Raw genomic sequence first — 27289 nt, 5'->3', positions numbered from 1 at the left:
TGCCTTGAGATGACTTTACATCACTTTAAAGGCTGGGTACTTCTAGTCCTCCCAGACATGTGTAATCTTGACAAGCCAGAGAATCCCAGATGTAGAGCTCGGAAGGGGTCATAGAGGTCACCCTCATTCGACAGATGAGGGAACTGTGGTCCAGAGAAGTAAGATGACTTGCCCCTGGTAACAGAGAAAGTGGCTGAGGGAGCATTTGAACCCAGAGCTCTTTCTGCTGTGCCCCACGGCCTTTATTCCACATCCTGTCATGCAGGGATTAAGGCCCATGATTGATTGGTGTCTTCTGGCTATACCATTTGATGCTTCCCATGATCCGAACTGACCCAGAGAGGAATCATTTCTGCAGCATCCACAATAAGCAGTCACTGAGCCTCTGGCCAAAGATTTCCGGTGATGATGAATTCACTGCTTCCTGAAGCAGCCTGTTCATCTTTGGGACATCTCCAATTGTTCAGAAGGCTTTCCTTATGTCAAACTAAAATGGGCCTTCTGCTGATGTCCATCATCACTCTTAGTCCTCCCCCACCTCCACCCCCGGGACCAAGCAGGACAAATATAATCCTTTCTTCCATAGGAAAAGCCTTCAAATATCTAAGTAAGTAGCCTCTCCTTCCCTAAGTTTGCCCCAGTAAAATCTTGGCAGTTTTTCCAAATGACTTCACAAAGCATGGTTTGGAGTCTCCTCAACATTCTGATTACCTTCCATCTTGTCAACATCCTTTCTAAAATGCAGAGATGAGAACTGAACACAAAATGTAAGATGTGGTCAGATCAGGGCAGAGTACATGGAGATAGTAACAGCCCTCATTTGGATGCAAGGCATTGTTTTAGGCACTAGAGATAGAAAGATAAAAGTCACAGTTACTAGCCCAAAGGAACCTAAGATCTAGCAAATACCAACCACAATTTATTCATATTCTACTTCTCTTCAGGGAAAACAAAGGGCCTCACTACAAATCAATCATTATTGGCTGCCAGCTATAGGAGAGGACAAAGTCAGAGGGAGTATTCTTTTCCTTTGATGGAGGGGTCCAGAGGCTCAGATGGATGTCACACAAGTCATACAAGGTCAGGGCAGCAGAGCTGAAATGGGCACCCACAGAGAGCACTCTTCCTTGCTATATCCGTGATTTGTAAACTTGGTTTTCTGACCCTTTTTCTCAAGGGTCTCTAATCACAGTAAAATCCAATTTTTACTCTCAAGGCTAAAGTTGCTCTGTAAAAATGAATTTTCAGAAAAGATAAATAATCAATTTACCCTAAAAATTTTACTGAAAAAATATTTTATTCTGTTTATGACAGAATTATTAAAAAAAAACCCACAGTATTCTTGCTACCTTTCTTAGTTAATAAATTAAGATGAAAAACTTAACTAAAAATCCATATGAGGATCATTTATTCTACAAACAATTTTCAAGCACCTTCTCCCTGAAATGTACAGTGCCTGAATGAGCAACAGTCCTGAGGGCTTAGAGTACAACAGAAGGATACAATTACTTTTGGCTAAGGAGACTAAGGTTAAATTTGTTTTTATTTTTTTAAAGCAGTAATTTTTATTGTATAAAATTACCATTTATAATGTGGAAAAATTGAATTCTGTTGAACCTCAAGAATCATGGAACTCAAATTCTTTCCAAATAAAATTCGTATAAACTGCTTATAATTCTTTACAAAATTAAGCTGTCACACATTACTCATAGGCTGAAGCTAGAAGATGCCATTAAACCAAACAACCAGGTAAACCCGGAATGGCAACCTCCTACTGATGCTCCTTCATTTCCCCAGAACTGGGACTCCTAAAGCAAGAGCATAAGACCTGCCATCAGCTGGCTGCCTTCGTGAGCTGTAGCATTCCAGCGAGTGCTGACGAATCTTTGGATTCTGTTTCCAACACTTTCACACGCCATCATAAAATGTGATTAATATTATCTCCTATTTACTTGTCTTCATGCTGATAAACCATCAATAATCTGGGGATAGAACTAGAGAAGAACTGTGCCTAGAATGTTTCTTTGGTCGAAGCTCTTGAGACTGTTTTTAAATGTTTCTCAACTACGCACAGATGCAACATGATGCAGCTTTAAGTGGAATATTACTCCCATTTAAGCTCCAGCTGATTTTGTGAGGGCATGAAGGCCAAGCCAGGAACTCCCATAGCAAGCATCTTGCTTGCCTCAGACCTGAGGTTAGACCACACAGGTCTCTACAGCAGGAGATGGAAGACTTTTTTATGCCCATTAAGACAAAAGACCGGTGACTCTCCTCAGAAGCTAAGCCTCTCTGGGATGAGGTCCTACCTGTGAGGTCACACATCACAGTGACTGGACTGCTACAGCTCACAGGAATACACATGCATAAGTGTAGGCTGGACAGTACAAGATTGTCTCAGAGAGTCAAAAGCTGAGGTTCTTTCAGTAATTTGGGTGCTGGAGCTGAGAAATAACATAGAATATCAAGGAACAAACATTTTTAAAGTGTCTATTATGTGTCAGGCACCATTCAGTGCTAGAGATACTAAAACAGTGAATGCAACAATCTCTAATTCCCAGGAAGTTACATTTGAATGTTATGAGAACTGAAAGGGATGAATTAGTCATGGTCATCTAGCTAGTCTGTGGTAGAGTTGGAATAAGAACCTGGGTCTCCTAATTCCTCCACGGTCACCCTGTTAGTAACATTTCATTGCTCAAATCATTTCGTAGAGTCCAATCTCAATCAATCAGTTAATCTCAATCTCTCTCTCTCTCTCTCTCTCTCTCTCTCTCTCTCTCTCTCTCTCTCTCTCTCTCTCTCTCTCTCTCTCTCTCACACACACACACACACACACACACACACACACACACACAAGATATCTGGACCAGACCCATGATGTCCTCAACTCATGGAGAGGAATCCCTTCTACTAAACAAATTAGGCACCTGATCAGCAACTTAGAGATTCAGACAGTTGCTTGGGGCCCAGAGAGATGAGATGAAGTGACTTGTCCAGGATCACAGGGCCATATGTGTCACAGGTGGGACTTGAACTCAGGTCTTCCTGACTCAAGCCCAGCTGTCTATACTCTATCACTATTTACTTTGCTATTATTATGTATAAGGTTATTTAACAAAATGTTAAACATAAAATCTAAGAGTAATATATGAGTAATTAATAGTCAATTAAATCTAATGCTAACATCAAATATTTACTCTCTGTCTACAATGCACAAAGCACTGCTCTGGGCTCGATGGGGGAGCCAATGAACTAGAAAGCAGTTCTAGTCCCAACGGAACTTACCATCTAGTTGGAGAGATAAGGTATAGAAAAGAGAATCATGCAAATGGGGCCTAAGAGATGCTTAGTAAGTGGCCCAAGACGAGTGCTAGCAGAGCTAGCTTCTTCCAATGGACTAGCTCCTGGATAGGGCGGACTTGCTGGGGTCCCACGTGAGCCTGGAGAGAAGGAACTGTATTTGGGCTTCTGGAGGGTTAGTCATAGAAGCTCTTCAAGGCTCAGTTTTCTTGTCTGTGAAACTGATATATCAATTCATGAACTACCTGCCTCACAGGAGACTGTGACTCCAGTACTTTGTAAACCTTAAAAGCATTACAGAAATGTCCATTATTATTATTTTAATCTACAAAAAGATCTTTATAGCAATAATGATGGAAGGTAGTGGCATCTGGATACAGGCTTAGGAACGCTAAAATTTGTAAGACTGGATATGTCTTTGGGGGAAGACAGGTCATCAAAAAGCGAACGGTCTGGGCTGTGGATGGTTCCTCAGGTTCCTTCGGGCTAAGGTTCTCTGGCTGTCTATGTTAATGCTCTCCTGCTCTGTCTCTGGAACCTTTCCTTTCATATGTCCTCACAGGAGAACAAAAAGGACATTAAAAAGGAAGTTGAGCTGCCCCTTGTTTTTCTCACACAGAGACTCCACACTTGCAATGACTCTGCCTCCATTTAGCTGACATCACTGAATTTACACATGAATCCTCTGAATTTTCATAACATCGGGGAAGACAGTCCATGCTGCCTACTCATCGAATGGTCTTTTGGGAGCCTTCTCTGCCTCTCTCTTTTTTGTTATAAAGTATTATTAACTTAAAAAGCCAAATGCCACAAAGACAGTACAGGATCCAGTCTCCTCCGATGCAGGGGCCTTGCAACGAGGGCAGACTAATTTTATTAACTTCAGGGAAACTTCAAAAAGCTTTAGGGCTTTAATACCAGACAGAGACGACCCCAAAAGTCAGTTTAAGTGCTGCATAAACAAAGGATTAGGGCAAACGATAGCTAAAGGCTTCTTCCACGTCTTGTTTATACTGTCCTTCGCCCTAGCAGGCAGGGAAGGCTCCATCTCTGCCTGTGATCCCTGTGGTGTACAGTGGCGCTCCAGTTCACTGACCTACATTATGATAATATTTTTTTAAATTTATGAGCCGAGGTGCAGAATCAAACTCACTTAAGGGCTTTTGAGAAAGGAAGGAGAAAGGCAACAGAGAAGGAGGGCATTCTGCCTGTTTGCCTCTCATCTCTCCCTTGGTTTAGAGCAGCAGTTCAGAAAGAATTTCAAGCTCCAAGAGAATGTCTCTGTGACTCGTTTTATGGCTCAGTCCCGAAGACACAATAGGACTGATGTGATAAAATATCCCCTCCTGCTTAGCTTTTTATCTTTAATTTCATTTGCAAAGGAAAAAAGTGCTCTATGACTCGGGATGGAAGGAAGCACTTGCTGGATCTTTTGTACTGAGTCCTACCCAAGAACCCTCCTTTTCCCTGTGATTTTATGGTGACAGAAGCAGAGCATTTAGCTTGCATCAGCCTCCTATGCCAGCTCAGTACCTTCATTTTCTGATAAGGACACAAGCCCTTTCCAACAGCAATAATGATAGAACAACTCACATTTATACAGCGTTTTAAGGTTTACAGAATGTTTTCCTTATAACAGTCCTTTGAGGAAGGGAATATAATTACTTGATTGAGTAATCTATGTCATAAAGGAGGAAAATAAAATTCCCAGAGTCTTTCCTTGCCTATGATCACACAGAGCCAGGATTTAGACCAGCATTCTCTTCTCTAGTCCATGATGATTCTCTAGAAGAGTCTGCATTTATGTGGTGCTTTCTAAAGTTTTCAGAATTTCAAGTAGATAATGTCATATTCCATTTGAGGAAACTGAGGCTTAGATAGTTAAGTGACTTTCAGAGGGTTACATGGCTAAATGGCAAAGATAGGTCTCAAATTCAGGTCTTCTGACTCCAAGCCCAGAGCCTGTTCTTCTACTCTGCCAGGCTTCCTTTCCACAAGAGCCCCTGTGGAAGGAGAGTCTCTAATTTTAAAGACTTCCTGAAAATAAGTAAGATCAGGTTATCAGTAAACTAGAAAATGGACTAGGTTCTAAGACTTGGTCCTTTTAGGGGGGCACTGACATTCTACATGACCTTGGGCTAATCAACTAACCTTGCCATGGCTCCCAGGTAAAAAGAAGGAAATATGGTATTTTCTAAATTAGTAAGTTTAAAACGTAAAGCTGATAATGAAGCAATGGGCTGATATGAAATGCTGTGCTGCAGAAATACATTACTCTTGCTATGAGTCTGTGATGCAGTAAAAAGTTACCAGGCAAGTCTCTTAGTCTCTATGGGTCTTGGTTTTCCCATCTGTAAATTAAGGGGGCTGTCGTGGCACAAGTAAAAAGATTCCTGGGCGGGAAGTAAGGGGACCTCAGTTTCAATCCTGACTCCTTTCCTGTGGGCCTGGAGGATCTGGGACAAGCCAGTCCCCCTCTTGGAGCCTCTTCTTCCTCATCTGCAGAAAGAAGATATTAAACTGGAGTGTCTCTAAGGCCCCTTCAGCTCTCTTGTCCTATAATTCCATGAGCCAGGAGTCAGTTCTCCCAGCTATATTCTAGTATCTTAAGAGAATGTGCTCTTTATGTCTCCTCCTAATCCAATCCAACAAGCTTTTGTTAAATGCCTACTATGTGCCAGGCACTAGGCCAGTTGCTGAGGATAAAAGGGCAAAATGAAGCAGTCTTCATGCTTTAGAATGATGCAAGGATGTTGGAAAGAATTAAAAGACTGACAGACAATTGAGGAGAAAGAAAACTAGCTTCATGAACGACAAACAGAAGATGTGGTGTTGTATACAGGCAGAAAAGAGAAAGGTTAAGGGAGAGATCACAACCCAGGGCAGTGTTTGGCCCTAAGGAGATGCTCTGTGCATAACTGTTGAAGTGAATTGAGTTAACTGTCCTCTGAGCATCTTCCGAGATGAGGAAGCTGCTCAGTTAGGTATTCCCCATCCTGGTAAAGATCAGACAAAGGGAGTGAGCCTAAATGAAGGAAGCAGACATTTTAGTTGGACACACAGAAGACCCTGATTGTCAGGGTGATATAAAACAATGAGAAACACTAACAGGAAGGCATTTGGCTCACTGAAGGCAGGGGGCTGGATCAAATGATCTCTTTAAATCCCTTTAGGATTCAATCTATTTCCCCCTCAGACTGTGTGTGACTGCCACAGGTTCAAGCACACAAATCCCCACTGAGGTCTAGTTTCAGACTCTTCCAAAGCACACAACCTCCCTTGTTGCCCAGTCTTGCCCTGAAAAGAAGAATTTGATTTAATACATGTCTTCTTTCATGAGTCCAGAGCTAATCAAATTCTCTGTATGTCTTTCTACTTTCTTGTTATTTTACAAATCTCATAATCTGCTTCCTTCCTTCTGTCACCTTAAAAAAATGCCTTAACTCCCCTGCCCACCAAATTCTTAAACTGAATGAGATGAAAACATCTCTCTTTAGTGTCACTAGTGAAGTTCATGCAGACTCCCTGTATGATCTTGGGCAAATCATTTAAGTTCTCTGGGCCTCAGTTTCTTTATCTACAAACTGGAATAATATTTTTTGTGTTCTTTACGTCCCAGGACTGCTGTGAGAGGAACACACTACATAAAATGTCAAGTCCCATATAAAAGTAAAAGTGGACTTATTGCCATCAGTTCAAAGCTTCAACCCAGTTCTTTGGTCTATTTTGGCAAAACCAGAGTATCACCATAGGAACGAGAAGGTCCAGCCTAGGGGTTAAAAACAAATAAAAATACTACTGTGGACAAAAACAAAGCTTTGCTGAATCAAGAATGCAAAACAAAGAGTGAAATATGAGGAAGAAGCCTGTGGGACAATGATGTAAATGAACACACCACTAAAAGACACTGGAACTGAGATTATGTACAATGTCTGATCTTGGTTCCAGAGACTCGATCATGAAAACCCACCTCCTTCTTCTGGAAAAAGAAGAGTTGGGCCATGGGTATGTATTTCTTAATATACTGCCAGATGCAGTTTGTTTGCTTAACCGTATTTCTTTGTTACAGGAATGGTTCTAAAGTGGAGGTGGGAATATAACTGAGAAAGGGCAGTGGTGAAAAAGCAAAAAGAATCAAACATTTTTTAAAAAGGCTGTGAGTGTGAGATAGTTTCTCTGTGCATGTCATGTGTGCTATATATGCCTATACCCCTACTTTTCAGAATTTTTTTGGAGGGGGCAGAAATAAAAATTTTAATTTAAAATCAAAGGAAATGGCTGCTGAATGTAAATTTCCTGTTTTTATCATTCCTATTGAAAAATACTACATTAGAGTCCACAACTCTCACCGTAGATGGGTAATTTTACTGTGTTTATGAACAATTCACCACATCTCTTATGATTGTTGGAGAACTCATGTTTCCAGTGCTGCTGTGGGGCATGAGGACTACTAAAGGGTACAGGCTCTATCCTGACTGGAGACACGGCACCGCTGCCAGAGGTCCTGCCTCCAAGGCCACTAAGGGAAGGAGATTTCTCACATTACAGCTTAAAGCAGGGGTGGGGAACCTGCAGCCTCGAGGCCACATGTGACCTTCTAGGTCCTCAGGTGCAGCCTTTTGACTGAGTCCCAGTTTTACAGGACAAATTCTTTTATTAAGGGGATTTGTTCTGTGCAGTTTGGATTCAAAGGGCCACACCTGAGGACCTAAAAGCCCACACGTGGCCTTGCGGCTGCAGGTTCCTCAGCATAAAGATTTGTGGAATTTTACTAATCCACTGTGTTAACCATCAGAGACAAAGATATTACAAGCAGAGAGACTACATGAAGTGTAGAAAGAGGACTAGGCCCAGAATCAGACAACCTGGCTTCAAGATGGCTTCATTTTGCTCTTTTCAAAAACACAAGATGGCTTCAGAAAAGTAGAAGGGGCTGCCTCTGGGATAATGGCTCACCCTCACTGGGGTGTGCTGTGCTGGGGATTCCTTTGCAGGTACAAGTTAAACCAGATGACCACTCTAAAATTCTGTGGTGCTGAGTCTTGGTTTTACTATCTACAGAAGTCTTTCCCAATTCCTCTTAATTCTAGAGGCTTCTCTCCACTAATTACTTCCTATTTATACTGTACACAGTTGCTTTCATGTTGTCTTCCCTTTAAACTGTGAGCTCCTTGAAGACAGAGGCTATCTTTTGACTTTATTTATATCTCTAGAACTTAGCACAGTGTCTGACACAACGTAATAGATATTTCTTGAGTGATTGCCCAAAATAGCTAGTAGTGTCTGAGGCTAGATTTGAACTCAGGCCTTCCAACTCCTGCCCCAGAACCCCATCTATTATCCTACCTAGCTTCCTGGGCAGTGTACTCTAGAACTTTCCATTTCATCTCTATCTAATCAAAACTTAGCTGTCCTGCATCCCATCCCCTCAGAACCCTGTTCCTTGTTTTCCAAAGTGATATTTATCTAGTAAACTAAACTGAGGTATTAATAGCAGATAAGGTAGTCAAAAACAGAAGAGTTTTCCCAGAAGATAAGGTATTCAAGGACATAATTACATTATAACAGAGTTTTCCCAGAGACAAAATGACTTAATCAAAAGGACTATTTATCTTGGGGAGTGGACACCAAAAAAAAAGGGTAGAAGAGATATTTGGAGCCAAGGGACCTTTTATCACACCTTGGTAATAAGAATCCCTATACCTCAAGTTCTGGTCTTACACAAACTGGACTCAATCTTGGGGGTGCTCCCTTTGTTTCTACCTAAAGTATGCTCTGGGAAATCTTAGCATATAGAATGTGCTAGGGTCCCTACAGAGAGAAGTAAAAGGGTCCTCAGCTTTTATATGAGTCTAAAAGATAATAATATAATATCAATTATAGGATAGATTTTATTTCATCTAAGAGAAAATGCAGTACACACAAAGGTCTCACAATAGCCTCTAAAACTCTACTCTTTTCTCCCTCCAATGAGTCCCAATACTTGATGAAGTCCCCTAGACAAAGAGATTCAGTCTAGGCTCTCCTTAGGAAAGAAACAAACTTAAGACCGTAAGATGGGCAACCCTCCGGCATTGTAATAGGTCCCACTTTCACCGCAGAGATCCACACAGCCCACCAGCCTTATAACACTAACGTGTGGTTTGGATTCCCCCTGGAAAAGAGACTAACTCAGACTTGCTGAATAGGCCATCCTGTTCAGGTATTTTGCTTACCCATGTCCCAGCTTCAGGTCCTTGTTCGTTCAGTTCCTCAGTGTATGTTTTATGCTAAAAGGTGACTTTCTCTCTCCAGAACACCGGGTCCTGGGACTCTCAGACTTGGGGATGTTAAAGTCTGAGATTGGTACTACCTGAGAAATGTCCTTGTCATCTCCATCAAGGAGGCTGGGATTCACAAACTCCTACCAGTAAGCCACGTGGCTCTCCTCTACAGCTGCCACATTTCAGTCTGAGAGGTTCTGTCAGTGGGTCTCCAAGCCTAGGAACAGGAGCTATTCTTTCAGGTCATGTGAGTTAGAGTGCATGTAACTCCCCTGTGTCTCTGGCCAAAGGCTTCCATACTCCTAGAGGCTAGGGAAGCTTCCTATGTCCAATTTCATTCTTAATTCTGCTGACCTCAGGTTTGTCTTTTGAAAAGGGAAATGACAAAAAAGGTACAAAAGGCCCAGCAATTCTACTGGTTCTCTTCATAGCTTCTACTCACAAAGGGGTGGCCCTGACCCGACAGACTGAGACAACCAATTCTTCCCTATCAGAATGACTACAGATCTAGGTTTGCTGAGGCCCAGGATCAAGAGACTTTGGTTACTGATTCTATATATCTCACAGAACTTTACCCAATCAGAATCCCAAATAAAGGTTCTACCTTACAGGCTTATCATGTGAACCAAGACATTAGCATAGTTAGCCCTCTACATATATACATATATGTTCATTTATATATGCATATATGTGTGTGTGCAGATGCATATAAAACAGCAAAGCCCACTAGGGAGGACCTAAGAGTTTGCCACTAACAGGTACAAATTATATTCCTGGACTAAGAAAATTTTGAAATTATAAAATAAAACCAAATAAGCCTGAAAAAGTAATACCAACAAGTGACTTTGGTCTTCCTATTAAGAAGAACCTTTTCTGTATCTATTTAAGTAAAAGAAATCTTCATTTTGTGCTCCGGCCTTGGAAGCAGATTTTGCTTCCAGTGTGCCTAGAGAGGGATTTGAATTAGCAAACACTAAACAAAACGGCAGCTGTAATGAACTCTGTAGAGCTAGAGGTGAATGAGTTATGAGCAACACCAAGATTTCATGAACATGTCACTCACTTCCTGATAGGGAGGTGATGAATTTAAAATGCTGAAAAAAACATGCACATGTGAATTTGTTTTGCTACATGATGCAGCTATGCATTAAAGGTTTTATCTTTTGCTCAACTGAGGGTGTGGGAGAAGGTTTAGAGGAAAGGATGGATCAATTTTTAAAGTGCTTGTTAACTGAAAAACTAAAAACAGAAACTAGAAAAAAACTCTGTCTCATGAAACTTCCTAAAAAAAGGTTTTCTGTTCTGTTTTGCTTTTTAAACTGTGGCTATAAAGATGTATTGATTTCTCTTATACCCTTGTTAGGGGAGCACAGAGTTGTGGAAAGAAGATTGGGCTGGAATCAGGAGGCCTGGATCCCAGTTCTGGCCCTGACAATAACTACTTATGTAACTTTGGACAAATCACCATCTTCCTATCTGGGCCTCAACTGTGTCACCTGTAAAATAAGAGCCCTTATTTTACAGATGAGGCCCAGAGAAATTACTTTCAAAGTCCCTGATTCTGTGACTCTCTACCATCAGTAACTGGCTGGCAAGAAAATTCGTCTTCCATCTTTTTGTTTTTTAACTGGTACATGCAAAGACACTGGCTGTCATTCACCTGATTGCCTTTACCTCCATGCTATTACTGTATTTAGCACGCCATCAGCAGTCAAGCAGGACCAAACAAACTTATGTTCAGACTTCAAAGCAAGAGCAGTGTTCCCAGTGGCGTCCGTATGTTTACAGTTGGTTGGGTGACGTCCTCCAGCTTCCCGGCCCAAGTCATAAGGAGTTCTGCAAATGGCGCCAGTGGCTGCTTGTGCCTGTGGACAGCACATACGGACTGATCCCCATCATATCATGTTCTACATTTCCTTGTTGTTTACCTAATCTTGATGGGTTATACACTACTTATTCTTTTTTTCCCTTCAACCAATAAGAAGAGACAATTTATTATCCATATGCTACATCCACTCAGCCACTAAAAAAAGAGACAGAGAGAATAACTCTAGAATGTCAGGAGAGCCCATGGCACAACTGTATTTGAATTGAGTCCTGGTTTCAGCCAGGAATGTTATGCATAAAAAGAGAGCATATCTTGTATGAGAGGTTACTCAAATAGTAAAGGCAGGAAGTATCTTACATCAAATGGCAGAGATGAGTCCTGGATCAGGTGGGAGAGATGATACCATCCTGGATCAGCTGACGAATTTAGCCAGGTATGAGCAGGTCTGACATCCTACATCTTTTCTTCTATAATCTATGTAGCAGTAAATCAGTCTACGTAAAATTCTGTCTTTTTTCTCCTCTTGCATTTCAACTTGTACATTCACTTTTTTTCCCACTTGGCTCCCATGGGGAAGAGGAAGCTACCAAGATAGTGTTAAAACCAAACACTACTCTCATCCTCACAGACATTTGTACATAACAGAAAACTCCAAATAAGGATACTCATGCTTGCAATCTTTCCTCTGCAACAGCCTGCTGGTGGCTCTGCTTGCATCAAGCCTTTGTCCACTCTAATCCATCCTCCACTGAGCCACTAAAGTGATTTTCCTAGAGTGCAGGTCCAACCATTCATTCCCTTCTATTCAATAAACTCCAGTGGCTCCCCCTCACTTTCAGGATCAAATACCAAATGCTCTTTAGGCATTCAAACCTTCACTACCCAGCCCCCTCCTACCTTTCCAGTTTCATTACACCTTAATTCCCAACCCATACTCTTCAATACAGTGACAATGACCTCCTGGCTGTTCCATGAATGAGATCCTCCATTGCCTGCCTCCAGGCATTAATCTCTCTCTCTGCCCCCATGCCAGGAATGCTCTCCCTCCTTCACTCTAACTACTGACCTCCCTGGCTTCTTTTCAATCCCACCTTCTACAGGAAGCTTTCCTTAACCTTAATTCCACTGCCTTCCCTCTGTTCATTATTTCCTATTTATCCTACATATTGTGCGCTCTGTGTGTGTGTGTGTGTGTGTGTGTATACATACATACATACATATACACACACACACACACACACACACACACACACACACATATAGATATAGTCTCCCCCACTATATTGTAAACTCCATGAGGGCAGGGACTGTCTTTTTGTATCACCAGCATTTAGTACTGTGCCTGGCACATAGTAGGCACTTAAGACATTTTTGCTGATTGATCTTCATTTCTCAATATACCCTGATGTCTACTTTCCCTATCCAGTGAGCCATCTCTCACAACAAAGAATTTAAAAAAAAGGAAAAAGAAAGCACTTTGGCAACCCTAACCAACACACTGACAGCATCTGACAGCACATGTGATTGTCTTAATTACCCACCTCAGCAGCATGGAAGGGTAGTGCATTTTACCATCTCTTGTCCAGAGTCAAACTTCTTAGTCACTATAATTACAAAGAGTTCATTTTCTTTTTCTTTTTGTTCTTTCCATTTATATTGTTGTCATTGCGTGTATCGTTTTCCTGATTCTGCTGACTTCACTCTGCATCAACATCTAATTTATAAAAGTCTACATATTCATTGTTTCTTATAGCAGAGTAATATTACATCACATTCACGTACCATGGTATGTTGAGCCACTCCCCAGGTGATGAGCATCTATTCTGTTTCCATTTCTTTGCTACCACAGAAGGAGCGGGTGTAATATGTGTATATTTGTAGGCACATATGTATGTATGTGCATGTTGGCGTGGCTCCCAGGCTGTTGTTTCGTCCCTCAGAGTGCACAGCACTATCTTTTCCACAGCTTTGGACCACGATTCACTAACTGGGTCAGGCAATAGTTAAGTCCTTTATGTGTGCTCTGGTCCTACACACTTGCTACTATCCTACATATGGCAGCGCTCTCCTGGGGCTGGGCAACTTCTTTTGGACCAGGCACCATCAATAATCTAAGCAGTCTGTCTGCAGGGGCAACTAGTAAACCTAAGAAATGGGAGTGAACTAGCAGAAAAAGAAGGGGAATACTGGGGAAGGGAAGAAGAATCATGAAAGAAAAAGTTCCAGCTGGTCGGTATGTAGAGGATGCAGTGTCACCAAGAATGGCTTCAGAAATCATTAGATTTCATGTCCCAGGGCAGCTATTCCTAATCCATAGGGAACTCTAAAATACTAATCCCCCTGAGAGAGAAATTATAAGTACGGATGTTCACCTGGCACTTTTAAAAATGAGGTCTAACCCAAACATTAAGTGAGAATTTCTCTCTATAAGGGAAACATAAAGTATGTGATTATTATCACTGAACCAACTTAAAAAGTCCAGAAGCTCAGCTGAGAAGACATGGGTGATTGCCTTTTCTCTCTCCCAGGCCTGTTCATGCTTCTCAGTCATTGATTTAAAATGCTGTACCTGTGCCCCTCTCCCAAACACAAAGCCACAGCATTTATGCAAACAATGGCTGAGTAGGTGGAGGGTGAATCATGGGAGGCGCTGCATGGACCACTCCTCAGGCTCTGATTCAGTTCCTCTGCATCAGCGACAGAAAATCCAGGGGAAAAAGCCAATACAAGGCTGCACATCCCTCCCCCTCAGAAGCAGTGGGGCTGTTTGTGGCATTACCAAGGGAGGAATGAGCTTAGCTCTCACAGGGAAAGGGAAGATCCCAATGGGAAGACAAAATTCAAGCCTGACAGGGTACTCTACATGGGTCAGCCACACTGGCAACTCAACACTTTTCTCTAGTGGAATCCCACAAAATAAGAAAGTCACAGAGGTTGCAGGCCAGTGTCGAGCCTTCTCCCTTCCTCTAGCCCTGTCAGACTCAGCCAGCACTTTGCTTTCCTTGAAACAGCTTCCCGAGTCACCTATGTCTTTTACGGCCAAATGCAGGATGGCAGGAAGAGAGACCAGATGACAATACCCTCCCCCCCAAGAGATGCTGTAAGAAGAAGGGACCTATCAACTTGGAGATCTTGTGATTACCACATGAGGCAAGAGGCTAGACTCTAGGCCCTCTGAGGTCCCTTCTAACACTGGCCTTATATGATTGCATGAACCATGTTGAATCATACTTCTGCAGACTGGGATGACTGGGTTATGAGAGGACCATAGAGGAAGAATCACTAGAATGTTCTCTTTAGAGGTCTTAAAAAAAATCACTAAAATAGCCTCTTTCTCTAGCAAGGAAGAGGACAACTGGGAAAAGAGGCTGGATTTACAGATTCCAACCTAAATCCCATATCACATTTTGGGTTAAAGAAGGATGCTCTTAGTTCTTCAACAGGAACATACTACATCCCAGAACAAGTTGGGAGAACAAAAGCCATGAACAGCTGCTTTTGGCTAACCAATTAACTGATGTTTGTAAAGAGCCAACACAAAGTTATCTGAAATCAGAGGTTCCAACTTGATAGAAATGAACACCAATTTGAGAATGCTGGTGGGGAGGAAGTCAGATTTTCCATCTGGGTACCCCTCGGGCAAAGGTCAGAATGGGGAGAGAATTACATACATAACCTGGTAAGTGGCTTCTTACTTCAGGTGAGGGCACTCTTGCTGTTCTACCTCACTGGCTAGCCACAGGAACTCTAGCCCAGTATCCAGCTGACCCATTCCAACCTAGAAAGGGTAGTAGTTCCCAATTTTCAGCACCAAAAGCCCTCCTGTCACTTTGGCAATCTCACTCTTTGGACTGTCAATAGATGGATAAGAAAACTATCTACTAGCTGAAGAACCAGGTGAAAGCTCTGTCTCCTGAGAACAGCAACAGGGACCTGAGGGTACTTGGGCTGTGTCATGCTGAAGGTGGGCTCTGGCTTGATCTTAGTGAGCTGGGACTATTTATAGTGCTAGAAAGGCCCAGGCAGATTATTTTCAAACCCCTCATTTTGCAGAGGAGGAAAATGGGGCCCAGAAGTCTAAGTTTGCTGCAAAGTCAGCTCTAGAACCCAGATCTCCTAACTCCCAGCTCACAGTTCCTTCCACTGTGCTGTGATGATGTCGGGTCACTTCACACTGGTACTGAAGAACTGCTTTGGGATATCATTAACCTCTTCACTGTCATTTGACCCGTCCCCACCTTGAAACTGCCAGTGACTAGGATATAATGCTGGAACATGCCATGCAGTACACTCTGCTACCTGACCTGGGGTTGTGACGAGTCTGGAAATTCCTGGTGCCAGTCAAGCACAGCTGGTATGAAGACAGGAAGTGCTAGAACAGGTTTCGTACAGAGCATTTTTTCATGCGCTTCTGAAACAATGCAAAGAGAGCAGTTTCTAGTTTCTTAACCCCACCTCCCAAAACATGCTGTTCCCTCAATTTGATTAGTGACTCCCGACAGGAGCTCTGTGTCAGGTCTTGGATAACATGTGAAGTGTCACTCTCTGCTTCAAAGAAGGAAAATAGAAGCAATATTTAAAACAAAACAAAACACATTGTTCATGGTTCCAAGACTGGAGAAATTTATTATTCTGATTCTAAATACTCTGAAATGAATCACAATGGGAACAAGAGGCAAAGACCTCCTCTACAAGCTGACCTTTAAACTGCTAGGAAATTCATGGAATACTCACCACAAGGAACATGTGTTCCATTTAATGAGCCCAGGACTTTACCCTAGATGTCTCCTATGATCTGTCTTTGGGACAGAGTGGAGAGGATGATCTTACAGTGACAATGGGGGTCTCTCAATTCACTCCTAACCTCCAATAAACAAATAAACTTAATTTCATCAAGATTCCTACCTTACATAAAGGTGAAAATCCTTTAAAAATTTAATTCCTGTTTAGCACCTATGAAAAGGAGAGGGTACGTTGAAGGAGGCAAAAAAGGATCCAGACTCATCTCCTTATTTAATACTAGGAACACTTTAAATACTGAAACAATAAAGAACACATCAATTTACTTATTCTCAACTCCAGTCATCCTTTAGCAATATAATGATTCAGTTTTTATTAACCAGAGAAAGAAATACTTAAAGAAACAAAGAAGCAAAAATGAAAACAAAAAACTCAGTTCCTCCATCACACAAACGGTGACACTTCACTGATGCTCAAAGATGTGGACAACAGAACATCTGAATCTCAGTGCCTCGAGGGAGTCTCTAGTATATCTTGGGCAGCTATGCACACACACGCATGCGCACACACACACACACACACACACACTGCAATGTTGGCCCCATTAACCTCCCCATTTCCTTCTGAGACCCTTGCCCACGCTGAAGTGAGGTGGGGTCTGGGAATGTTCTGGAATGAGCCAAAGAAGTGAAACTCTTCAGGACACTTCCTGTGTCCGCATTCTTCTGCAGGTTCATTCATTCAGCAAACAATTCCTTGAGCAGCCATGATGCACACAAAACAAGCTGTGCATGTGGCCCATGATGACAAATGGGACGTGGTCCTTAGCAGCCCAGTGTTTTACCACAGAACTGGGGAGACATCACAAGTATGTGACCAAGTGACAAATGAGTGTTTGGGGGTGAGAGCTTATAAATACAAAGGAGGGAGACAGATAGATCATCGTGGGGTGAAGTAGCCAAGGAAAGCTTCATGGAGAGCATGGAACTTGAGCTCATCCATAACATTTGAATAAAATTTAGACAGAAATTATATTAATAGTTCTATGTATTTCTAGATTTATCGTGGTGAACAAATTCAACTTTGAGCCAGCAGTACATTAAATAACCAATACTCCTAATACATATTTTTTTCCTTTCTGTGATTCTTTCTTTTTTTTTGCTGGCCTTTTCCTGCTTCTTCAGGCCTCTATCTGCTTCCTGAGATCTTCTCAAATGTATTAAAATGCACACAGCCCACAGACTAGTTAAGTAAACAGATTCATTGAGTTATTATACCGACTCACCTTGCACAACATCGAAATATGGTCATAGTTACTCACAACAACAACAACGATAGCTAACATTCATCCAGTGGCTCAAAGTTTGCAAAGCATTTGATGAAATAATTTCCATTTCCATGACCTACAAATTAGTGGTGCATTACCACTGGGAGCACCACCATGATGGTGTTCAGCATGCACAACAGAGAGGAAAGAGATTCAGATACAGGGGTAGAACCCTAATCAGGACACAAAAAATCCCAGACTCTTAAGACTCCACTAGAATGAATAAACTGCCTAGTTTATCAGGCCACTCCCTATCCCACTCCAACGCCATTCTCTACCGCCCCAGCCCTGAAACTAAGTCACTCACAGGTACTATTTGCCACTGCTACCTCAGAATGACCAGCAGGATGCCCAGGTACAAACTGAGCCAGCATGAAAGAGACTTGGAAGAATCAGCACCAAGTACATCAGGGATATAGGGCAGACCCTGGTTATGAGGGGAAAATTCTGGAATTAGCTCGGGATGGTACACTACTACATTTCCTTATCAACACACTGTTCCTGAGTGGCAGTGCTAGTGGCTAACGAAGATAGGCCAGTCCATGGTTATGCGGCCTTCAAGAATATGGAATATCATGTAGTTGTTTTCACCTAAAATCTAAAAGGCAACTTAAAGAGTGAGGTAATTATCAGAGCTGGTGCGTAGCCATAACACTAAAAGATCCTGTTTCACATTAGCTTGTGTGAAAAGTCAGAGTACCTTCTCTGATCCCACGTGGTCACTACTTCCAACTAACTAGACAATATCACTGTGCATACCCTTCAATCCAGCAATACCACTGCTAGATCTATATCCCAAAGACATCCAAAAAAAGGGAAAAGGACCTATTTCTACAAAAATATTTATAGCAGCTCTTTTTGTGGCAGCTAAGAACTGGAAATTGAAGGGATGCCTGTCAATTGGGGAATGGCTAAACAAGCTGTGTATGATTGTAAGGGAATATTGTGCTGTAAGAAATGACAAGATTTCAGAAGAACCTGGAAAGACTTATATGAACTGATGCATAGTGAAGTGAACAGAACCAGGAGAATGTTTTACATAGTAAGTACAATACTGTTTGATGAAAAACTGTAAATGACTTAGCTATTCTTAGCAATACAATGATCTAAGATGATCCCAAAGTACTAATAATGAAGTATACTATCAGCCTCCAGAGAAAGAATTGATAATGACTGAATAAAGACTGAAGCTTGCTATTTTTCACTTTTCACTTTCTTTTTTTCTTTTATTAGAGTCTTCTTGTACAAAATGACTAATATGGAAATGCTTTACCTAACTGCACATGTATAATCTATATCTAATTACTTCCTGTCTCTGGGAGGGGAAGGGGGAAGAGGAATAGAATTTGGAACTTAAAACTTTAAATAAAAATGTTAAAAACTTTAAAAAGAGAGAGAGAGAGAGAGAGAGAGAGAGAGAGAGAGAGAGAGAGAGAGAGAGAGAGAGAGAGAGAGAACATCATGGAATGTTTGCAAGGAACTTTCACTAAGTTCACATTATCCAAAAATGACTCTAAGAAACCAGGCAGCCAAAAAAGAAATAAAAAAAAGATACTGCTTACCCGCTCCACAAGTCCTTCCTTGTGCTTCAGTTTATACACCTTCAGCTTGGGCAGGAAAGTCTCAGTATAGTTCTTATCTTCTAGCCCTTGAAGCATTTTGCCATGGAAAGCTAGTCGGCAAGTATTGGCGTGTATATCAGTATCAAGTTTAGAGCCAATCACAAGACACAATTTTGGGCAGGTGACAGGCTTCTCGAATTCCAGGAGAGCCCACTGCTGTTTTGGCCACTTCTCTACAGGTTGGTCACTCTTCTTGTCCTCCTCTGCAGTGGTGGAATCCTTGGACAAATACTGCTCTTGATATAGGTATTCCTTTCCAAAGTCAAAGGTCTCTTCTAGGGGCTCACAATCAAACTGATCAGGAGCTGGGCTGAAAAACATCACCCTTCCCATCACTGTTTCATGACCAACTGTTATATGAAATTTTGCCTTCGTCTGAAGAGCACCTCGAAAATAAGGAATCTTCTTAACAGAAACAATTGCAGCATGGATGGTATGGAGAGATTCTGGTGTGCACGCTAGCCCCCGTTCTAGCAACTTGGGGTCAAACTGGGTCACACAGATGCCCAATCTATCTCCTTGCATGGCTGAGGTGACCGGAGTGTGGAACATCTGCATGGATTTCACTTTCTTCACTACCTGATTTTAAGAGAAGGAAAAAAAGAATGAATTAAGTTAATCAAAAACAGCTCTAAACCTCTAAGATTTCCTTTTACAGAGCCTCTATCTTCCCTTATTTCCCTCACATTCCATTAGACTGTGAGCTCCTTGAAGACAGGAGCTATCTTTTGCCTCTTTTTTGTATTCCCAGCTCTTGGTACAATTCCTGGTATGCAGTAGGGACTTAATAAATGTTTACTGAGTGATCCCATTAGCAAATCAAACTCTGCTCCATGTAAGTTTAAAAAAAAATAAACACACATCTGCATCACACAGCCATGGGGAAGAACACACACACAAAAACCTAATGTTTCAGTGGTTGTTGCCACAGAGCTATCTCATATCCATACAGTGTCATTTTTATTTCACAATACAGAGCATAGCAACACCACCACAGGGGCAAGGGAGAGCTGGAATGGACCTTGGAATTCACATTGTCTAATTTTCTCATTCTACACAGGAGGAGACTGAAACCCTGGGACCTGAACTGATTTGCCCAAGGTGACATGGCCAGAAGTAGCAGGATTAGGTCTAGACACTAGGTCTTCTGGTCCCAGCATTTTTTCCTACCATTTTATAGTGCCTCTGAGGCAATAACAAATATTCTATTACAAAGTTCTCTACATCGCACACAAAGACGTTCCCTCTCACCACATTTGGTTGGGAAGGCAATAGCTTTTTAAACAGTCAGATATCACATATCCCAGTGTCCCAAACTTGAGGAGATGTAAGAATGCACAACGAATGGTCTGCTGTTTCATTGGTCTAATCTCCTTACTAAAGAAGGCTTTTTTTGGTTTTTGTTTTTTAAACAATGAGTGCTGTTCAACAATGGAATAGGATGCTTCCTGAGGTAAGGAGCTCCCCTTCAACAGAAGTATTCAAAACGGGTCCTGCACTGCTATAGATGAGATTCCTGAGTGGGAACAGATTAAACCAATGAAGTGCCTTCCATCTCAAAGATGTGATTCAATTGAATGAATATGTGATGAATGCCTATTATGTGCAGAGCACAGTGCAGATATCCAAAGAAATGCAAAAACACGGCCTTAACCCCCCAAAACCCGAGATAATAGCTACGGAAAGGGAAAGGCAAGTACATAAATAACAAGGCAGAATGTTTGAAGAGCTGGATGACAAGAAGCTTTTGGCACAAAGCCAATATTCCCAAGGACATGGTCCTCTGGGCCCTTACAAAGATGCAAGATCCTAGAAGCAGTTTCAGAGAGGTCCCTTCCTGGACAAGAGGAGAGCTACCAAAAAGCAGCTCTGACCCTGAAGGTCTCAGGCCAGGGCTCCACCTGGGTGTGTTTGGGAGTGCTGTTGTTTGTTCTTCCTTCTAGAAGAGGACCATGACATCAGGAAGGTGATGCCCTAACATGCAAGTGAATTGGATTTCAGTGAGGCAGGGTTGTGCAAAGTCACCAGCCTTACTTTTTCCTTTGGAGCCACCTGGGTCCAGTGGCCAGATATGGATCAGGATGACTGAAGATGGCCTAGGATTCAGTGGGAGACCTTGGCCTTTTTAAGCTAAGGTCTTTAACAGGTCTCAGTCTGACTGAGGCAAAGTCATCAGACTGATTAAGGCTAAGTAAGAAATGAGGCAGAGAATGGCCTCTTTTCCTAGTCAAAAAAAAAAAAATCTGAGAGGGAAAGACCCTCAGGATTTCTGGTTAAAACAGAAACAATTGCTATTTACATTCACTCCGAGCCAATCAGGGCCCAAAGAATGACCAAGTGGGGCTTGGCCTGGTACCTATTGTTGGCCAATCAATGAGAAGCAGAGTGATAGTCTAAAAGGGTGGATGAATAGGTGCATGGCTATTCTTTTGTAATTTGCAAGTAACCTGTAAACAGTAAAGAATGGTGAGGGCTTCTATGAGGAGACCTTTTGAATTGTCTGATTTACTTTAGAATCAAAGCCAACTTATAAATATTACTGTCATAGCAAACACCATGAAAAATTAAAAGAGATACAGCACGACTTGCATGACGTGACACAAAGTGGACAAAATGGAACCAAAAGAGCCACTATACAATTAAAAAATTATGTTAATAAAGACAACTCCAAAAAGGCAACAAAACCCACCAATACTAACTATATAGCATACACTCATCCTTTTTTTTTTTTTAAATCTGTTAATCAACAAGCATTTATTGAGCGAATACTATGTTCCAGGCACGATTCTGGGAACACCTATGTAAAAGGAAATACTGTACAAAAAGTCTGGAAAGTTAAGTTAATTACACTTTACAAGGGGAAAATCACTAAAATGTAAGATTGTATATATATTATTTGAATTATTTTTTATGCTGCTTTCCTTTATTATTTTGAGAGACTATACATTGTGAGGGATTCAGTTGTGAATATGTTGAGAGCTCAGATTATATGCTAAAACAAATTTTATCAAATAATTTTTTTAAATCCACCTGTGCTATGTTCCATACAGAGATGTCAAGAAGCTATGTTTAGGATAATAGGATCACAGATTTAAAGCTGGAAGAGACCTTAGAGGACAATGAGTCCAATCCCCTCGTTTTACAGATAAACAAACTGAAGCTAAAAGAGGTAACTTTTAGGTTAACTTGCACACAGCAAGCACACAGGTTAGGTAACTTGCACACAGGAAGTAACTATTTGAGGTGGCATATGAACTCAAGTATTCCTATCTCCAAGCTCATTTTGCAAAGCAGGTAAAATTAGGGTACAAATATTCAGAATATAATGTCATCTCAATCATACTGATTTCAATTATGTAGCAGCCACGTCTATTTATAGAACAGTTTCAGAATGGAGCAAAAAGGGTCTCTGAGCTGCCAAAAGAAAGATCACAAAGTTCATGCCCTTTACTCAGAAGGAAAACCCCTTGGTCTTCTTGCACAGCCTGTTGATTCTTTCTTTATTCTGAGCTGTTTTCTGGTTTGTCACCAAACCGGCCATTTTAAAATGGATGTTAAAATTTGGAGGCAGTTGAGAAAAGCAGCAAAAGCACTGAGAAGAAATAATAACTGACAGTGAAGAAAAAGAAAGAAAAAAACACACAAAGACAGCAGAAGAATTCAAAAGGCATTAGTGGCATAAGGCCACTTGGTATTGCAGGCCAAACTCCTCCAGATCTTCATAGCCCCTGTAGTCATCACTATGCCATACTACAGTACATAAGTGACCCTCAGTCACCAAGACAAAATTTAATTATGTTATATCTGACATCTCAAATTTAAGAAGGCAGAGTGGCATGTAATATATATTTGGAAAGGCTTCCATTAAAAATGCTTAAAATCAAAAGAGTTTTGATGCTTTAAAGGTAAATGTCCATTATCAGAAAAAGTGACTTGGATGGCTATGGAATGAGAGGCCTTAGGACCCTTCGGGGTAGGTCGTTCCCTTCCCTGGGCATCTATATATTTTTAAAGATTTATGCTCCTAGGAAACATCTCCCAGGTTATGATAGTGGGTCAACAGAACACATTTCTATACAGAAGCCCAGCACTTTCTGAAGCTCTTCAGTATTTAACTGTTTGTTTACAGATCATTAACTTCCCCACAAGAGGCTGAAGGGCAAGGAAACTGATAACTAAATACTAGACCAGGCTACAAATCAATCAGCTAGGATGATACTACTAAAGGGGAATGGAAGTCAATAGGAAATAAGATTTCATTTATATATAACTTTTCAAGAACGTATCTCAAAGCAGATACTGCATAGTATCCAACAGGAGTTTTTTCAATAAAGTGGGAACCAAACCACTACTCTACCCATACTTAGATTGACAAATGATCCAGCTGGACTCCAAACCTATTTAGAAATCTGAATGCCAGCAGGTTCTGAGTCAAACGTTATCCATGTAAAAAGTAGGCACTTAGTAAACTTTTGTGCCATGACTCTTAAAGAGAAATTTCAGGTTTATGAGCCCTCCTGAGAAGTCACTGAGAACATTTACTTGAGTTACAATTCCCATCAGGGGAAACTGCCATCACTGCAATAACTACTGATCTCCTAGACAACACCCAATTCCTCCTTTCTGATTTCAAACTTGAATTATTAGATTATGTGTATGCATATGTCATATATACATATACATATCTGTATATAGGTACTTACATATATGCATACATAAATTTAAATTTTCAATGTGGTTCATATTCTTAGGATTAAACCAATAAAAAGATCTTGATAAAGATAATATGGAAAAGAAAAGCAACAAAGTAACTGTGGAAATAAAGATTTTTAAGGACCTGAAAAGGAAACAGAAAGAGAAAATAAAGACACTGTGAGAATGACTTAAGTTTTCTTTTTTTTAAAATATAAATTTATTTATTTTTAGTTTTCAATATTCACTTCCACAAGTTTTTGAGTTCCAAATTTCTCATCCCTCCCCCCACCCCAAGATGGCATGCATTCTGAACACCCCTTCCCCTGGTCTGCCTTCTATCTCTCCCCCCTCCCTTCTCTTATCCCCTTCCCCTTCTATTTTCCTGTAGAGCAGGATAGACTTCTGTACCCCATTTCCTGTATTTCTTATTTCCCAGTTGCATGTGAAAACATTTTTTTTAAATGTGTTTTTAAAACTTTGAGTTCCACATTTTCTCCCTTCCTCCCTCCCCACCCACCCTCACTGAAAAGGCAAGCAACTCAATATAGGTTGTACATGTACAGTTATGCAAAACACTTCCTTAGTAGACATGTTGTGAAAAACTAACTCTATTTCCCTTAATCCTATCCTGCCCTCCCATTTATTCTATTCTTTCTTTTGACCCTGTCCCTCCTCAGAAGTATTTGCTTCTGATTACCCTCTTTCCCAATCTGCCCTCCTCTCTATCACCCCCCTGCTCTCTTGTCCCCCTCTTCCCCTATTTTCCTGTAGGGTAAGACAGATTTCCATACCCAATTGAATGTGTATGTTATTCTTTCCTTAAGCCAAATCCTATGAGAATAAGATTCCCTCATTCCCTCTCACCTTCTCCTGTTTCCCCTCCACTGTGAGAGACTTTTCTTTTCTGTTGTTTTTTTTTTTTGTGAGATAATTTACCCCAGAGAATGACTTAGTTTTCATCTGAGGGTTTTTATCCCAGGATAAACACAGAGTAACATTGCTAGTCAAAATGCAGAGAGTTGGCAAATACATGTTTCCTACATGTAAAGTAACTTCTATAGAATCTCAAATTCACAGAATTGATGAATGTAGTGTTCAGTTTTTGAACCTCTGGTCAGCATTCCAGTTCAGTAGGAGGTATCTGGGGGTAATCATAATTATGTGAATTAAGACAAGCCCCCATTTCTGTGTCTATTCTGTTATAATCAAAGTACAAACTAGATGTACAATATCAAAACATTTAATTAAGATGACTTAGCTAAACTTTGAAGGAAGCTAGGGATTCTGAGAGGCTGATGGGAGCCTCTCTGAGACTCAATTTCTTCATTTGTAAAATGAGGATAATACTTGTATTAATTATTTCACAGGGTTGTTATGAAGAAATTACTTTCTGAACTTCAATGGACTTCACCAATATAAGCCACTATTATTATTATCATTATTTTTACCATTATCATTATTAACAAGTAACAAGGGCAAATAATCAGGTAACAGAACCATTCTTAACACTCTGTCATCCCCCCCCATATAGAAGTGGGAGCAATTCCTTACAAAATCAGGAGGGATTTCAATCTAATCCCTCTTTAATCCCCACTAATCCACCAGTGTATCAGGAAAGGGACATAGTTGATTCTAAATTTACATGCCCAGTGGTAAAAGGCTTAGGTTTCAGTGTTATCAGTCTCCAGGAGATCTGTGGAAGCCTCTCCAGGCAGGAAAGAGATCCAGTAAAGCCTCATGGGAGAGGTTAGAGATCTGCTGAAGTCTCTTGCCTTGACTTCAGGAAATAATGATTATTCTGGGATTCCTGGATTCAAGGACATCATAGCAATGCAACTTCCTGTGTTCTTTCATCTCTCTGATCCAGATGCAGCTCCTGGCTTGCCGCTCTATAGGTGAGTGCACCTATGTGCTGATTTTTAAACTTCTTGCCTCCCAGAACACAGACTGATAATTAGGTCCTCACCTCACCAAAACTCTGCACTCAGACTTAATAGTTTTTTGGGAAATGGAATCCTGGGAGTTTATCCTCGATGAGTAATGCTCCCTGAGCTTAGGCATTTTAGGATATAATATCTAGACTGGAAATTCATTCCAATGTACCCTAATTACATCCAAAATGGGAAACCAGGGGAAAAGAGGATTCACTTTGGATGGTGTAGTAGAAAAAGCTCTGATCTTAGAGGTCAACAGACCAAGCATTAAGCACCAACTGCAATCAATTCTCCCTGCCTAACCCTGAGCACATCACTTGAGCTCTCTAAGCCTCAGTTTCCTCATAAGTAAAATGGGGATGATGAAAAATATTTGTACTTAACAGAAGTAGAAAAGATTAAGGAAAGGTGGTAAGAATACACAGAAGAACTATATCAGAAAGACCTTAACATCACTGATAACCATGAGGGTGTGATTACTGATCTAGAGCCAGACATCTTGGAGAATAAAGTCAAGTGAGTCCTAGGAAGCATTTCTAACAATAAGGTTAGTGGAAGTCACAGAATTCCAGCTGAGCTATTTAAAATCCTAATGCTGTTAAGGGGTTGCACTCAACATGCCAGCAAATTTGGAAAACTCAACAGTGGCCACTGGATTGGAAAAGATCAGTTTATGTCTCTATCCTAAAGAAGGGCAATGCCAAGGAATGTTCAAATTAGTGAACAACTGAGCTCATTTCACATACCAGCAAAGTTATGCCTAAGATTCTGCAAGCTAGGCTTCAGGAATACGTGAACCATGAACTACCAGAAGAGCAGGCTGGTTTTCAAAGAGGCATAGGAACTAGAGATCAAATTTCGAACATTCACTGAATTATAGAGAAAGCAAGGAAGTTCCAGAAAAACATCTACTTCTGCTTCATTGACTACACTAAAGCCTTTGTGTGGATCACAACAACAAGGGGCAAGTCCTCAGAGATGGGAGTACCAAATCATCTTGTCTCCTGAGGAACTTGTACACCAAGAAGCAGTAAATAGAACTGAACAGAGAATAACTGATTGGTTTAAGATGGGTAAAGGAGACAAGGCTATATATATTGTCACCATATTTATAACCTCCATGCAGAGTACCTCGTGCAAAATGCCAGGCTCGAATAATACAATATGACCAGGTAGGATTTATACCAGGAATGCAGGGTTGGTTCAATATTAGGAAAACTATCAGCATAATTGAGCATATCAACAACAAAACCAACAGAAACCACATGATCATCTCAATAGATGCAGAAAAAGCTTTTGATAAAATACAACACCTCTTCTTTAAAATAATAAATAGCATATATCTAAAACTTTCAGCAAGCATTATATGTAATGGGGACAGGCTAGAAGCATTTCCAATAAGATTGGGGGTGACACAAGGATGTCCATTATCACCACTGTTATTCAATACTGTACTGGAAACATTAGCTTTAGCAATAAGAGAAGAAAAAGAAATTGAAGGCATTAGAATAGGCAAAGAAGAAACAAAGCTATCACTCTTTACAGATGACATGATGATGTACTTAGAGAATCCTAGA

The 27289-nt window shown here is 41.0% G+C and overlaps 1 protein-coding gene across 4 annotated transcripts in view; it reads right to left on the bottom strand.

Annotated features, from left to right (window-relative positions):
* The window catches only part of EEFSEC (eukaryotic elongation factor, selenocysteine-tRNA specific), a 317690-nt gene that overhangs the window by 86540 nt on the left and 203861 nt on the right, over positions 1–27289 (bottom strand). For all 4 annotated transcript variants that reach the window (XM_020981196.2, XM_020981195.2, XM_020981194.2 and 1 more), the window contains one exon: positions 19024–19662. In XM_020981196.2, the coding sequence (XP_020836855.1) occupies positions 19024–19662 (639 nt within the window). The remainder of the gene's footprint in view (positions 1–19023; positions 19663–27289) is intronic.

The sequence above is a fragment of the Phascolarctos cinereus genome, unplaced genomic scaffold (assembly GCF_003287225.1).
Source record: "Phascolarctos cinereus isolate Bilbo 61053 unplaced genomic scaffold, phaCin_HiC Scaffold_4;HRSCAF=312, whole genome shotgun sequence".
NCBI classification, from domain to species: domain Eukaryota; kingdom Metazoa; phylum Chordata; class Mammalia; order Diprotodontia; family Phascolarctidae; genus Phascolarctos; species Phascolarctos cinereus.
Note: the sequence above shows the minus strand (reverse complement) of the source record. Positions and strands in the feature narration are given on the sequence as shown.